At 40.1% G+C, this 16,672-nt stretch overlaps 1 protein-coding gene across 4 annotated transcripts in view; it reads left to right on the top strand.

Moving 5' to 3' along the window:
- The window catches only part of LOC146310940 (single-stranded DNA-binding protein 3), a 55,954-nt gene extending 41,493 nt beyond the window's left edge, over window positions 1-14,461 (top strand). The window contains exons 6-18 of one of the 4 annotated variants that reach the window (XM_084742255.1): window positions 705-788; window positions 3,738-3,797; window positions 3,905-3,971; window positions 5,422-5,486; window positions 6,073-6,134; window positions 6,249-6,294; window positions 7,174-7,209; window positions 7,323-7,377; window positions 7,607-7,677; window positions 8,785-8,863; window positions 8,978-9,006; window positions 9,162-9,263; window positions 12,064-14,461. In XM_084742255.1, the coding sequence (XP_084598381.1) occupies window positions 705-788; window positions 3,738-3,797; window positions 3,905-3,971; window positions 5,422-5,486; window positions 6,073-6,134; window positions 6,249-6,294; window positions 7,174-7,209; window positions 7,323-7,377; window positions 7,607-7,677; window positions 8,785-8,863; window positions 8,978-9,006; window positions 9,162-9,263; window positions 12,064-12,234 (927 nt within the window). In that variant the 3' untranslated portion in view covers window positions 12,235-14,461. Of the gene's footprint in view, window positions 1-704; window positions 789-3,737; window positions 3,798-3,904; window positions 3,972-5,421; window positions 5,487-6,072; window positions 6,135-6,248; window positions 6,295-7,173; window positions 7,210-7,322; window positions 7,378-7,606; window positions 7,678-8,784; window positions 8,864-8,977; window positions 9,007-9,161; window positions 9,264-11,803; window positions 11,971-12,063 lie in introns of those variants that run through there. The other 3 variants (XM_084742252.1, XM_084742251.1, XM_084742253.1) reach the window with 3 other exon arrangements.
- The last annotated feature ends 2,211 nt before the right edge of the window (window positions 14,462-16,672 follow it).

The following is a 16,672-nucleotide window of genomic DNA, read 5'->3' as shown; positions in this document are numbered from 1 at the left end:
ATCCTGAAGGGACTGGTGAGTAAAGGGTTTATTTGTACCAAACCATAGTTGGTGATTGTTGGAGCAGTGGAGAGACGAGCCAAGACATGTTTGGTGAGTTTTTTTTTGTGGTTTGGTGTTTGGTGAGTTTTCTGTTGAGTCGGAATGACAATGATGCTGTTAAAATGGCAGTTTTGCAAAGATGGTCTGGGTATTTTGGCGAGAGCAATAAAACAGCTGTTTCTAGTGAAACAGTTTCTATCCTATGAATAGTTTTCCACAGTTTTCCCACACTATATCGGACCAGTTTCAAAAAGTATTGCCCCCGTTAGTCATTAAACACAAAAAACATGGAAAAATAGGGTCCATGTTAAAAACTACAGAAGTTACCCCTTTAATACGGCTTTGTGTTTGCTTGTTTGGACTCAAAAGCAAATTAAAACTGTTTTCCTGTTGAGCTTTGGCTTTTTATTCTGTGTGTTTTTAAAGACTACATCATCAAATTGCACCTTTTTAAGAATCTCCCCCGAAATGTCCAGCTTTATCCTTCTCCTTGCTCCTCTTCTTCCTCCTCCTCAGCCTAAAGACTCCCGGCTGACTCACCCCCTCTCTCTCGTATTCCCCCCTTCTCATGATTTTGATCGGGTAATTCCTCCAGGTGTAAACCCCCCCTCCCTCCCCCTTTTGGCCCCTCCCCTCTCTGATATCGCTCTTCTTTCTTAAAGGGACCACCCGGCTCTCAGCAGTCCCCCCACGCACAGCCCCCCCCACACAACCCCAGCAACCCCATGATGGGACCCCATGGCCAGGTAAGACGCAAACACTTTCTCTCAAACACCCCTCTCTCTTTCATTCCCGCTCTAAATCCCCCCTCCCCTCCCCCCTCACCCACACACACTCTTTTTTTTTTTCCCCCTTTCCATTCACCACTCACACACTCTCTTCTTCTTCTCCTTCTTCTTCTACCCTCGAGCCCCGTTAGCTCTAGTTTTGCTCTGGCTAACTACTTGTAGATGTCAGCCCCCTCAACTCCTTTTTTTTTATGAAAGCTGAGCATCCAGAGGCAGCAGGGCCCGCTCCTCCTCACCGAGGCCCACAGTCGGCTGTCCCTGTGTGGGATGAATAATTCACTCCTCGCCCCACCCCCGGAGCAGCTTGTGGGGGGTTGCACACATGCACAAACGCACACACTCCCCCTCCACTCTGCCTACTTGTTCTCACACCTTATAAATAAATCAGGGGACGGGCACTATGGACACGTCACATATACACAAAAAACACATGGATACATATATGTACACCAACTCTACACTCACATATAGGACACGCTCTGAGAGTTTTAAAGGGACAGTTCACCCCTAATTCAAAACTACATGTTGTTCCTCTTGAGTGTAGTGCTATTTATACATCTAGATTGTTTTGGTGAGTTGCAGAGTTTTGGAGATGTCTGCCTTCTCTCCAGTATGATGGAACTAAATGCCATGCAGCTTGTGGCGCTCCTAGTGCCAAAAAATAAATCTGAAAAATTCATCAGCAATATGTCTTTCCAGAGGTCATGACCAGGTTATTCAAGATAAACCACAGACCTTGTTGTGAGCAGTTTCATGTAGGAACTACTTTTTCACTACTGGAAAGAAAGTAGTTCCTCTTAGAGCTGCAACCATTAATCCCTAAATATTGTTTAAAGGTGAAATAAATTAAAATAAGTATTACAATCAAAATACTACAACATTTTGAATGAAAATTTATAAAATATGAAATTTCTGGAATGTAGTTTAAAATGTTTTGTCTTTCTTATATTTTTGTTTCAAGTTTTGATTGGTATGATTACAGATAAATACACGCTAAACTGTGCTGGCAAGCTAGTAAGTGGAGATAAAATAAAGAGACTGAAATGATTCAAAGATACTGCAATCGTGGCTCCAGATGGGAACTATTGCAAGAGGAGTGCAGATCAGGAGGAAAATATGTACAGTAAGCTGGTACTTGTAGAGCTTAATATTTCCTGAGGTGGTGCGTGGTGTAAAGAGTTTGAGAAACACTGGATTAATCAATTATTAATTTACTGTTAACTTTATCGCCAGCTATTTTGCTAAACAATTAATTGTCTCTCGGGGAAAAAAAAGTTCAAGTTTTCAGATTTAAGCTTCTCAAATGTCATTATTTTCTGGTTTCTTTACTCTTCTGACACAAAATGAGACGTTGGAGAACATTGTTTTGGATTTTTGGAAACACTGATCAACATTTTTCACCATTTTCAGGCATTTTATTAGTGCTGGGACAATAGACTTATCTCTGGGTTCAATACTATGACAGTACTTGGGTGCAGGTTCGATAGGTACTACTACGATTTAGTGTTAACTCTAGACCGTGGGAAAATAGTTGAATCTTACGCTTCCATCATGATTTTTCTTCCAAAAACAGTGCACATCACATGTTAGTCAGTCTTTTTGAGTTTTATTTCAGCAGCATCGTTGCTATACTACTTATAAAAATACTAAATACTTTTTGAAGAAAACTGCTGCATTTAGCTGCAATCGCAATGCTAATTTCTGATAGCATCTTAATTGGAATTCCCACTATGCGTTAGCATCAAGCAAATAGACTAAGCACTTTTCATTTATATAAAGAAAAATGGATTCAGCAATCAGATAATAAATTTGGAAACCAGAATTGAATGAAGATAATCTTTTTTTGTCCCACCCCTACATTTAATGGAGCAAACAATCAAATCTATTTATTGAGGAAATTAATTGATAATATTAATAACTATTTGTAACCCTTGTTCTGATTAAAAAAAACTACCCAAAACAAAGTCTATGAATTTTATTGAGTACTAGGTCATTATTTCTGTAAAGAGACATGACTGTTGAGTTTTTCAAATGTAATTTGTTTGGTGCTTTGAGCACCACAAGCCAAGTGCCATCTAGTTTCATTAAACTGCAAAAAAGGCAGACAAGTCTACAGCTGATGACTCCAGAACTTTGCAGCTTACACCAAAACCACCTAGACTGATAAATGGCACTGTAGGTCAGGAAAAACATCTATTTTTGAATTTGGGGTGAACTGTCCCTTTAAGCTCAAGCTGCCAACAAGATAATCCTGTAATCGATGTATTCAGGCTTTAAAAACTTTCCTTCTCAGCCAGTGTGTGTTTGAACACTGCTTCTCCAGAACAGTAGCTGCAGATGACACTGAGGAGGTAAAGCTAGCCCTTTGCCCATTAACTGCGGCAGCCCGGCTCTTCATTCTTGTGGTTTCTGGTTTCCGTCTTGTGTGCGAGAGAGTGTGGACATGCTTCCTCTAAGGTTTTTGGACAGTGTTGTTGGCCTGAGGTGTCTCTAACTACGCCAGGCAGACCACAAGCCGAATCAGCTTACACCACAGTGAGAGCAGGCAGGGTGTGTGTGTGTGTGGGGGGGGGGGCTGTGTGAGCTGAGCACTGTCTTTACACACACACACACACACGCATGTTATGAGTGTGCGAATAAGCAGCAGACATTGTTAAAATTCATTAAACTCTTGCTTTAAGCGTGTTTTTTGATGTCTCCAGGCAGGTGTGTTGATGACTTTGCGATCTTTTCAGTGTCATCCTCCATTCTCCAACCACACCGTGTCCATCTGTGTGTCCTCAATGCTTCTTCCCCTGTTTGAGTGCTCCTGGATTTATCAATAATGAAAAATATCGTTTTCTCTGTGTCCCTCTTTTCCCACCCTCAAATCCCCCTCCTCCTCCGTCCTCCATTTCTACTCTGCAGCCTTTCATGTCACCACGGTATCCAGGTGGACCGCGCCCCTCGCTCCGAATGCCAAATCAGGTACTTGAGGAGCAATTTTTTGGCATTTTGTTGGTTTTTGACAAGTCGGAGTGTCTGTTTTGCCAGCAGCCAGGTTTAATCCGTCTCCATGTCTGGTCTCTTGTCAGCCTCCGGGAGGAATCCCTGGATCTCAGCCTCTCCTGCCAAACAGTTTGGACCCGACAAGACCGCAAGGTAAGACTGGGACAGCTCTCGGAGACGAAATTCTGAGGTGGACTTCTTCACGATGGAATATGATGGATATGATTTTAGTCATAGTCTTTTAAAGTAGAATACCATTCAGAATTGTTTACTTTTAGTCTAGTTTTATCACCAAAATATAATATTGACCTTAAATTAATTAGTTATTCTTTAGTTCGTTAGTGCAGCCAACTTTCTGCTGTTTATCCAGGTCCAGCCCGTGTTCAATAAGTTATTAATTATATTATTGGCATTTATTGTTATAGACGGATAGGCCTGTCATGATAGCTACGTTAGATGATATATTGTTTAATATCGCAGAAGTAATAGTGATAAATGATAGAATTGCCATTTTAAAACCCTTTTATGCCACTGATATAATGATAATATAATGGCATAATAATGCAAGTGCACCCTTTCGATGAGCTCTGAACTTTTCATTCTTAAGAACAGTCAGATATTGGAATTGGACTGTGCAAAAATTATTAAAATATCCTAAATAATCAAAATAAAACTCAAGCTGCACCCAAGTCTTGTAATAATATGGAAAACCGAGCTGTTTATTCTGGCATCATGTTGGCTAAAATGGTGACATTCTTATGTCAACATAACAACCAATATTGAGGTCATGTCCATTTATTGGACAGTAAGTTCATAATGTAATTATCACACCAGGCCTATAAACAGTGTGACAATAACATGACATAAATATCAATAGATTGATGCACTTGGTAAGTTATTCATGGCCTTATCTTCATTCTGACCAAGTTTTTTCATAATCCTCATACTTTGGCCCGTTTGACTGGTATTAAACTTCATTCTGTGTGGAATTAAAAGTGTCTTAAAAAGTCTAATTTTAACTGGTCTGTGCAGAAATATCCCTGAATAGGGATAAAGGCCCATTGCAAGTTCCCAAAGCTCGAGAAATTGCCTTCAAAATTTGTCTTTGTGTGAACAAAACTATAAAAAAAACTCCAAGGTATTCAGTTCATAATTAGAGGTAAAATAAAGCTGCAAGACTATTTACAAATAAATACAAGTAAATGATTATTTGTTTTACTTAATGTGTTAAAGTATTTGATTAATTTTCTCACAGCTGACTAATCAGTTAATGACCAATTATTTCCAGCACTAAACTCCGTCCAACAAACATTTGGAGCCATTCAGTGTCAGTGGTTAGCGCTTGTCTCCTGTGTGGATTGAATCCTGCTTGTGTGCGTGTGCGTGCATGTGTGTGCGCGCGTGTGTGTGTCTGGCTCAGGACAGGGTCCGTGGTGAATTTTAGCTGCAGATTACAGCTTCAGGGCCCCAGAGGGTTACAACTAATGAGATTAGGATGAGGCGTTGTCTGCAGCAGGTCTTAATTCCTGACTTTTAAGAGACGAGCCATATGTGGATTTAGGTGAGCGTCGGTGTGTGACTCTGTGGGTCTCTTTTCTTACAGGACATCCTAACATGGGTGGACCAATGAGAATGAACCCTCCTCGAGGAATGGCCATGGGCCCACAGGTATGACAAATATGGAAGAACAAAGACACACAACAAAACACACACACACTATTATTGTTATTATTGATGACTGTCAGATAGAAAACTTGAAGATTTAAGTTCAGACCCTTAAACTTGATACATAATATTCAAACATTACTCAAGAACTGCATTTAGGTCTGACACTGTCTTTTAATGAAGATGATACGTGGAAATCGCTTTAGTTTTTGGCCAAATCAAAGTTAAATGAATTTCATTGATTGAATACTATCTGTGATAAATACCAATAGACTAATCAATTTTCCAGCCGGTGTTCTGTTAGCTGCAGTACCAGCGGCGCAAAACAGACTTGGCATAAAACCAGGACCAGCCATAAAAAACATTGTTCAGAGTGGCATGAAGTTGCTGTGCATTCATCGTTCTTTTAATATGTGAATGATCTGCTGCGTAATGTTCTAAGTGTTAATACGACTTAAATCAAACAGGAGAACTGTTTTCTGCATGTGGCAACACGATGCAGACACTTTGCATGACTGTAATTATACTACACAGACAAGTTTCCGTAATCAGTCTATTCTTACCATCTTTCTAACATTTATTCTTGCAGAATTATGGAGGTATGAGGCCTCCTCCCAACTCCATGGGTGGTCCCATGCCAGGAATGAACATGTAAGTCTCATACATTTAGAGAAATGTAATGACTCTCTCAGGTTAATCTGTGCCGTTGCTGTGTCATCAGGAGTGTATGTTTCCTTTCTCTTCATGTTATTTTCTTTCCCTCAGGGGTCCTGGAGGAAGAGGGCCTTGGCCGGGACCCAATGCTAACTCTGTGAGTCGCATATCTTCAGCCTTTTACACATGACCACATATACAGTACAGGTGGAGGGCAAAGAAAGAGGGAACAACCTTCAGTGCCACGCAGCGTTCAGCAGCCCAGCAAATCACAAATGTGCTTAACGTGTTCGGCTTTTGTTTAGCAGCTCAGAGAGGTGTTGATTTTGCTCTGCTGGCATTTCGGAAACTGTAATTTGCTGTGTTTTTACACAAATATCAAGATAAGTGTCCCTTGGAAGGTTTTAGTGAAGTGAGGCATACTTGTGACCACTGATTAGATTCTTTGAAGGACATTCCAAGAGATGTTTACTAGGGGTCAGCTGATTAACAGCCTGGCCAATTTTCAGCATTTTTACAATTATGCGGCCGCTTGTCTCTGTCTGTAGTCCAGTCTTGCTCAATGTCCTTCCTTCAGCACAATCAGACTGTTAATTAGGCTGCTTTATATACTCCAAGTTTAATTTATAGTGCATCATAATTGTTCATAGTAGTTTATTTATATTTTGTATTAATCTGAATTTGCAACTAAACTTGTCAAATATTTGTTGTCTAGTGGAGAAAAAAGTTCAATATTCTTTCTTACATCAAATGTATATGTATGGATCCAAATCTCAGTTATCAATCGGCTTGATTACTAATAATCTGTCTCTAGTTTTGGCCCTGAAAAAAAAACGTATCATCAATCCTTCCAATATTTACTTGACAGTAAAAAGTCTCTCTAGGGTTTAAACAACACTTCCTGCTCCGGTCTGAACAGCTATAAGATATTTATGGATTTTATTGCTTCCTCTTATTTTGTCCACCCTGTACAGATTAATATTCAGCCTCCTGTGACCCTCAGATCTGATTATGTGTTTCCTCTCTCCCCCTGCAGATAGCCTACTCTTCCTCATCTCCAGGGAACTACGTGGTGAGTTAAAATCTGTCACAACCAGAGCAGCTCTCCTGGACACACTTTTCACTGCACTTCTTCATGTTCCGATGAGTGTAATTTTAACCTCTTTATCATCGATTCCTCCCCAGGGTCCTCCAGGCGGAGGGGGACCACCTGGAACTCCCATCATGCCCAGCCCAGGTGGTGCGTCACCTAACTATGTCCCCAGCACTAACACTTGTGTCAGAAATAGACGTCTCTCCATCTCTCCTCACTAAACAAGCATGACTGTTTCCCCTCACCAACCAGACACTATTAGTTTGTTCTCATTTTCACATCTGTTTTTATTTCAGTGTTTAAATTATTGTTTGATACAATCTTTATTAGTGATTCTTTCTAATATGATGTAACTAAAGTTTTTATTTTTTCTTAGATTCAACTAACTCCAGTGAAAACATCTATACAATGATGAATCCTATTGGACCGGGAGGCAACAGACCCAACGTGAGTCTCACACATGATTTAAAGTTTACTTATTTTACTTATTTTACTTATTTTAAGAAAAGAAAAGAAGCCCGTTAAGTGTGTATGATTGTTAAAAAAATTAAAAAACATGATACAGAGAGAGAATTGAATTAAAAGTTCCTAAACATATCAGGAAAACTCATCTTAGATGCAATATTCACAGGAGCAATCTCCTCAAAATTCATCTAAATCACTCCTTTGTCACAAACTTCCTGCACTTATTGTTTTCACTATTTGGGTTACCGTACAGTTCATCAGTTGTTCTGCACTGTTATTGCTATGCATTGCAAATAATATGAAATATTGCTAAAATATATCATTTAGGTCAGAGGTTGTCAGTTTTCTCAGTGATAGAAAAGGGCTGTCTTATGGAAAAAGTTTGGGAACCACTGAAGTCTCATAATAACACAAACAACCCAGTAGCTCCTGTGTCCTGTGAAGTAAAACTGATTTTTCCAGTGGCGAGTTGTTGGTTTGGAGAGAGCGATATTCTTATTAAGTCTTATATAATGCAAGAAAAGGCTGTCCGATGGCAAAATTAAAGCTGTGAAACTATTCAAAATATTGTGCATGCTTCAACTTTGTCGCTGATCCTATCCACAGCTGTACATTGCTCAGCTTCCTACACCAGTTCTCCTGCTGCTTCTCCAAACAGGGGATGTGTCGACCCCCACCTCTGTCAATCCATCAATATAAGTGCCTCCTACCACCTCAAAATAATCCAAATTATCCCTTTAAAGTCTTCACTTTTCAGGCTTGTGACCGTTTCGCACACTGCAGATTGGTCCTGGGTTTAATTTATGGATGTTGTTGTAATGATTAAGATTACACGACCTTGCCCACAAAAGTGAATCCAGCTCAAACAGGGTTTATAACCACATCACTGGGCACCAGAACAACTCGGCATTAGAGAAACATAACGCCGCCACACTGAGCTCAATAAGGATCGACTGGAAATGAACCAGCAAGAATAAATTAAATAATCTCTGCTTCACCCCGAGCTGAAAAGACCACGTATCAAAGAGGTCAGACATGAAAAATAATGTTGCAGTCACTTATAAAGCTCCCTCTTCATCTCTCTGCCAGTTCCCTATGGGACCTGGGCCTGACGGGCCAATGGGAGCAATGGGAGCCATGGAGCCACATCACATGAACGGATCACTAGGTGGGTTTAAACACAGTGTGGCTTAAAAATCACCGTTAGACCTTAGCTGATTCGTGTTTTATTTTGGATTATAGTTAAAATAATTGAACTATTTTTCTCCTTTCCCTTCCTCAGGGTCTGGGGATATGGATGGGTTGCCAAAGGTGAGTAAAAATTTCAGATTTCAGTAAACGCCTCTTGTTTGCTGAGTGTTCCCGTAAATAAAAATCATTTATTTTGACTATTTACTTTCTACACAAGAAGTCTCATCTGTTTTTTTTTGTTGTTGTTGTTTTCTCCGCCCCCTCTCTTTCTGCAGAGCTCCCCTAATAACATGGGGGGCATGAACAACCCTCCTGGAACGCCGAGAGATGACGGCGAAATGGGCGGGAACTTCTTGAACCCATTCCAAAGCGAAAGTGTAAGTAGAGCGAGTGAACTACATCTCATGACCCCTAACAGTTATCCTTGACGTCCTGACATAAACCAGTGGAAGAATGCAAGCAGAGTTCACATGATTTTCCACTATTGATCAGACTATTGATGATGTTCTGGTTATGTTTGTGTCTTGTCCCTTTTTCATTATTTTATTATTTAGCTGTATTGTTTAGTCTGACACATAACTTGAGCAGAGATGTAGCAGTGGCATTTTTCAGCAGACATTTCCTGTTTGGAGGCCATACTTTGTTTTTCAGTAACAGTTCAGCAATCTTAATAGTTGAAAAGTTGTGCAGAGGTCTTCACAGGTCCAAAATGTGATCCCAATTAATCACTAACTAGAAAACCTACCCAAACTCCCAAAAACAGAAGAGGGACAGACATTTTTCCTGCACCTCGCTGCACGGACTCTCTGGAACAAGCCCCTTGGAAGTGCGCCGGGCTTTAAAGCAAATTTGATATAGTGGCTTAACTGTGTAATGACGACATGTGACACTCTGTAAAGAAACAGACCTTTCCCCGTAAGTCTACATTGTGAAATAAAGTGTCCGTGAGATGGTGGATACATTTTTTTTTTTAGCGTTACAGCCCCTGAGAAATGACTCGTTTCAGTGTCAGGATTTGGTCCATTCAGTCCAAGAACATTTGGAAAGTCCAGAAGAGCTGCAAGATTTAATCATTTTATTCAAGTTAGCAGATGGCTAAACTGGAAGTTAGCTGCTAGGCTGGCGGAAGTCTCTGGTGCGTTTGCTCTATATAATGTTAAAGATCCATATAGTTTTATAACCAGAAGCCGACTTCATGCACCACTGAGCAGCTCTGACAGGAGTGACCAGCGGCCCACCTGCAAGGCTGTATCCAGTTCTCCTTAATTAACAACCGTGTCATCATTCAACAGCAACAAACAGCAGCACATATTAATACTGTGAAGATGCGTCACATGATCAGAGCTGATCCATTCAGATCCTCTCGGGTATTTCTCTTACTGGCAAAGCAGCAAGACCCCAGAAAATCAAATCAATTCTAAATGATTTCTCCGTCATGTCTCTGTTACAGTAAACTGACCTGTGAAGACGTCTAGTTTTAAAAGCACCACTCTTTCTTAAACACACAGAATCTTAATAAGCCGGCTTCATGTATTACTTGGGACACAGCACTATAAATTTTAAATGTGAACCATTTGATATTCTGAAGAGCACAACGACAGCATGTTTATTATACAAACTAACAGTAAAAACAGGACTGCAATATCTGATGTTCTGCTTGCATTGTAGCCGCTAACTAATCACTTAGAAATTCATTGCATACCCTCTGTATCAGTGGTTGGTTGAAAGAAACAAACACTTTAAATCTGTTTAATTTATTTGTTGTATACAAGGATTTCAATTTTTCATAAATGACGGTGTCAATCTAGTTTTCTGTTCCGTGCACAACAGGTGGGGGGCTGCTGTTCCTTGCATTGTGTAAGATTGTGACGGTCTTTTACCCTCGGCCTGCAGAGCCACGGGGTGCACAGGCTGGAATTAAAGTTGAGCCCTAATACCCCGATTCAACCACTCAGCAGTAGGGCTGGAAAACTGAGCCGTTTAGAGCCAATATAAATGAGTTCTGATATCGACGCTAAAGTGATACTTAATGAATTTGTTACTTTCGGGTTTAGAGATTTTTTGTAAATGTTAACTAAGTACATGCAGCTGTAAAAGATCCTTGTCTAATTAAAACAGTCTAAATTTATGATTTAAACTCAAGTATCTGGTTAAAGAAATAAGTACACAAGGCTGTAAATCTAGGAAAGACAACTACTGGCACACTTTTTGACGGTTTCTGTCCTGTTTACTATAGAAAAGTATCGCCAGCCAGGTATAAACTGAAAAAATGAGAGGAGAAAGTTGTTGTTTTTTTTAGAATTATTTATTTTAAATTTTGAGAATTAAGTTTATAGTCAAGAATTATACAGTTTTTACTTTATTCTCAACATGGTGTTTCAACTTTATTTTCAGCATTTCTGATTCATACTCAGTGCAAAATAAGAGAAATCTTCCTTCTCTTTTTTCTTATGTTTGGCACTAATGCCGAAAGTTCAACTTTATTCTCAAAATGCAACATCAAAAAAAAATCTTTTCCCTCACATTTTTCCTCATGCCTGTCCCTAATACTCTTCTGTAGTAAATTATACAGAAACTGTCCAAAATAGTACTAAAAGCTTGGATATTTTTTAAAGTTATTTTAAAAATTTTTTCCTCCTCTTTTTTTTCTTTAATGTGGCTCTAATGCTCTGTAATTTACTAATTTTGTAATAAACAGTATTGCGGTTCAACACCCAGTCCTGATCATCAGAAATATGAATGAGTGATTGCAGTGTTGAGTCAGGCGTATTAGAGTCTTGCTGGATCTTTAAAGTCTGTGCTTCCTCTAGCTTTGCAGGGCTGGGTTTGAGCGCCCTCTGGTGTTTACATGTTGTCAGTGACATATCCACTCATCTGTGCCCTCCTCCTCCCCCCTTCCCTCTCTCTCTCGTTTCAGTATTCACCCAACATGACGATGAGTGTGTGATTTTATTTTTTCCTTTTTTTTGTATTTTTTGTTTATTTTTCCCCTCTATTTTTGTACCCTTGCTCCTGATTTTTTTTTTTCTTCAATTCAATCCTTAACTTCACCTCGGATTGGACCACCTCTGCCCCGCTCACACCACCCCCCCCCCCCCCCCCCCCCATATGGGATCCGCTATCCCCAACCCTTCCTCCCCTCTCCCCTTCTCATTCGGGAACTCTACGGCCACGCAGCCCTCTGGGACGGCCCTTGAGCATGCTGGGACTCTAATTAAGACGGGCCCTCCCGGAGCATGCAAGATGGCCGCCGGTCTGAATAGGAAGCAGTCACAGAGCAACAGGAAGAGCCTCCTCTCTGACTCCGGCCCCGGCCTCCCTGGCTTCCTGTCAGGTTCTAGACAATGAGCGAGGGAAGGAGGACAAACAGAGAGACAAGAGGGAGAGGAGACTGGACGACACAGACAGCCCTCCCCTGAGTGAGGATGCAGTGTTGGGTCTTTTAGCAGCTGCCTGGAAGCTTCTCAACCACGACTTTTTGGACTTTTTCAACAATTTTTATCGTCTTTTATTTTTGTTGCTGTTCCTCCCGACGGATTCAGTCGAGGGTCGGATGAAACGACCCCGTTTTTTTTGTTTTTTTTGCCTTCCCCGACATTGTTCTCTCTGTGTGTACATTTTTAACAGAGGTGTTGTGATGATCAGTGAACTTTTTTTTTTTTTCATTTTTTTGTGTATGTATTGTATCATTGCTATTTTTATTATTGTATTATTGTTATTAATGATATTGTTATGATCATTTTAAGATTAGGTTCTAATTTCTGTTGTTTCTACGGGCACATTATTATGATGAAGACAGCATATATGTGCACACGAATCAGAAATTATTCGCTCCATGTGAGCACACTGCCCCCTGCAGGTAAGATTATGTCCATCACGGTACTGAGTGGCCCTTTTTTTTTTTAATTTTTCCTCATAGTTCTTAGACATATATACGTAGATGCTGCGTTGACCATTTTGGCCCAGTTGCTGTGATTCGCCAGCATCGCCACATTGGACCGGGCGAGACTGAGCTATGAAATGCATGTAAACCAGAGGAGCTGTGGTTTTTCATCATAGGTATTCAAGGGTATGATCTACATGGCGTAGGGAAAAAACTTTTTTTTCTAACTCACACATGCATCATGAGCCCTTGAATACAAAAATAAATCATTGAAAGTTGTTGAGAAATGTAAATGTTGTAGTGCTTTTTATCCAGAAACTAGAATTGATACATTGTGGTTGAATGACTGCAAACCATCCAAGTTGTAGTTCACATCCAGACATGTGTATCCTGTAACATGTTTGTGGTAAATGTTGTCATAATCAATTTACGAATTCTGGAGTTACGGCCAGAAACATTTTTGTAAGGTCCCTGTGACCCGGACCTCTGAGCTCCAAAGTCTAATCAGTACCAAACTTTAAGAAATCCTGTCGAGGTGTTCTTCAGATATCTCGTTCTAAGATCACCGTTACAACGACCTCGGGTTGCCAGAATCTAATCACGTCATCCTTGGGGCCCCAGTTGACATTTGTGCCCATTATGAAGAACGGTCACGGCAGTCACCGCTGCAGACGCATAAAAATCCAGTTCCCCCATTTACGTTTATTTTGTTACAGGCCAGTCTTACCCAGTCCAACATGCCATCAGTCTTGACATATGATCCAAAGGCCAATGCGGCATCTGTATACATATGTCTGTGGTTTTAGCAACAATATGATTTTTTAATTTCTTGCTCAATAATCCAAACCAGAAGAAGTGGCTCCTGTTTTTAGTAGCTTCCATGCAGTGAAATGCACAGCTCTATTTATTTATGTACTTTAAATTTGTCTTATGAATCATTGTTACTTTTTTTTTTTTAAGTGTTATCCCTCTTTCTTTTTTTGTTAACTGCAGAACTAGTAGCAACTGTGTAAATATGCAGATCCAGTCAGCAGCGTTCCCTCCATCCGAGCCCTAAAGGTGCTTTTTAAGTGTCGACCATTTTGACCCCACTCATGCTGCTTCCACTGCTGCTGCCCACTTAGGTTACTGTTCACTCTCAACACGTGCGTAGGCTGCGTTATCGTCTCTGCTGACCTGTCGTGAACACTCGGATCGTTTTCGTTTTGCTGATGAGTCCTCAACACACTGTGATGTACGTATGTCTGTGCTTTTATGGAAATTTGCTTTTACACACCGGTCAGTTTAGCTCGCGGACATTTTTTTTTTTTTTTTTCACACGCAGCACTCCCTCTGTACAGTCGCTTCTGGTGAAAGGACTTCTGGCGCTCTGCTGATAGGATCCCTGGTGTTTTCATGTCGGAGCAAAGTGTTGCTCTGCAGACTGTAACGAGTGGCCTCCCCCCCCCCCCCCCCTTTTTGCTCATCTTGAAGAAAAAGACCTCCGTCCTTCCTTTACCCCCCTCACCTTTCCAACAGGCCAGCATCGACACACACAGTCACACACATGCGCACACACACACACACACACACATCCCTCTCTAATTTTTTTGTACAACTCTCTCCATCTTCTTGATTTTAATTTTTTTGTAAATACTGTAAAATGCATTTTGATATCATTGACATGTTTTGATATTTTCAAATCACAACAAACAGTTGATCAGAAACGTGCTGATTTGGGCAACTGTGTGTAATTTGTTCAGATGGTGTGTCTTTTACTCAGAAATGATATGAATGATGAGAAACAGAAACTGGAGCTGCTATAGACTATTAATGCTATTTCTTCTCATCAAACAGACAAACGGGGGGCTTTTACTGTGCATCAGAGCGGATCTGAGAGGACGAGGGAGGGAAACACATTTCCTTAGAAAATCTTAAAGGCATATCTTGGATTTTTTTGAGGTGCTTATTCAGAGTCAGTGTATTACCTACAGTAGATGGTGGCCCCAGTTTGGAGAAGCAGCAGGAGTACTGGTTTAGGAAGCTAAGCAAAGCACTGCTGTGGGCAGAACTGGCAGCAAAACAGATTTCAGCCACCTGAAAAAAAATCTGTACGGTTAAGTGTAAGTATCTCTCCTTTAAAGCCACACTGACAAAATCTGTAATTTTACTTAGCAGAACACGGGAGCCTTGATCAGCTGATTTGCTTGTGTTATTGTTTATGTTATTGTGTGAATCCGGTGAACCCAGACTAACTTTTTAAAACACAGAAGTCACACAATAACACAAACAACCTAACAGATCAAGCTAGAAGTAGACCAGCAACTCTTAAATTGCTGCAAGGTCAACTTACTGATTTTGTCAATGAAGTCTGGTGGCTTTGGAAAGAGTGATATATTGCTCTTATAACAGCAGCTTCTCGTTGCAAAAGGCCGACAGCAAAGTAAAGAAATTAAAATATTCTAAATATAGAACTAAACTGGATAAGTACCTCATACAACTCTATTTCAAAAAATCCAAACTATCCCTTTAAACATGATTCTCGTTCAGAAGCTTCCCTCCTCTGCCACTGTTCTTGGAAAATTTTGAGCGAGGTGGCCATAAAACTGCAGAAGAGGCCTATTTTTCATCTTTTTTTTGTTTGTTTTTGTTTTCTGGCAGATAATTTGCGAGAACAGAGCAAAAAGTGGCCAGTTTTTCAAAATAAAACTTGCCTTCGACACACTGCAGACACAAACTGAAAGCAGGGCACACAGGACACTGTCTCTCAATCCAACACACACACAGGGACCAGAGAACAGACTTTACTATGAAGGATTTTTTTTTTTTTTTTAATCTATTTAAAATGGGGCGGGAGAATGTTTCTGGGAAAGTAAAGAGAAAAAAAAATGGACAGATTTGTTCTTATTGCTGAGAAGAGGTAGAGAAGAGTGCGGGAACAGGCGTTTCCTCCCCTGTACTTTGAAATACTGTTGTATAAAATGCAGTCGAACTTCTCTCTATCTTTCTGTCCTGTAAGTAAAGCCGTCACAACGTTGATCATTTCTGTATTTCTATTGTGCTGATGTATAATACTGTAACATTCAGGGGTAGGGAGGGTTAAGAAGAGAGGAATTTTTTTGAGGGGAGTAAAGATTTTCCTGTTCAGTTCCTCATTTTTCCTCTTGATGACAAAGCAGTATTGAATATGAGGCAGTCTGTCCTTGGGGAGTTGCTTTGTATCTCATGTTAGGGTAGTTTCAGATCCTAAATGTCTCGTGTAGTAAAATAAGAGGTTCCTTCTTCGTATGTTTCTTTATATTGTAAAGTTTCTTTAGACAAAAAAATGTTGCTTATTGGAAAAAAAAGGTGGGAAAACTGCATTGATAATAAATGTAATTTTTCTTTTTTCTTTTTTTTTTTTTGGTTTGTTTTTTTTTTTTGGTTTTTGTTTTAATTTTCATCAAGTTGTCAGTCGTTTTTGCCTGTGTCCCCCTTGTTGTAGATACATATTAAAAACAAATAAAATGACTTCACTCCTTTTGCCATGAACACACACTTCCTTTACTGGATTTATCACTGTTGATTTACGTCCTCAATTTATTCAGTTTAAAGGTTCAGTGTGCAGGAGTTAGTGGCGTCTAGAGGTGATCTGGCAGATGGCAAACATGTCATCTAAACCTGAAAGGCATTATCTACAGCTGGTGTTTGAATTGTCCGCTCTGGGCTACTGTAGAAAATACGGTGGTGCAATGTGGTGTGGAGTTACCGTTTTTCCTTCCCAATACCGATTCCGAAACCTGAACTTTGTGTATTGGCTGATACCAATCATATATGGGGCATTGCTTGAAGGTAACAAGATCCCCTGTGAGGGTTAAAAAGTTTATATGTGGTCAGTGTATAGACACATCAGTACCCAGTCCAGTATTTTAAACTGTATCTGAG

Source organism: Lutjanus erythropterus, chromosome 18, assembly GCF_056507025.1.
Source record: "Lutjanus erythropterus isolate fLutEry1 chromosome 18, fLutEry1.hap2, whole genome shotgun sequence".
In the NCBI taxonomy this organism is placed as follows: domain Eukaryota; kingdom Metazoa; phylum Chordata; class Actinopteri; order Lutjaniformes; family Lutjanidae; genus Lutjanus; species Lutjanus erythropterus.
This window is presented reverse-complemented; position numbering and strand designations above follow the sequence as displayed.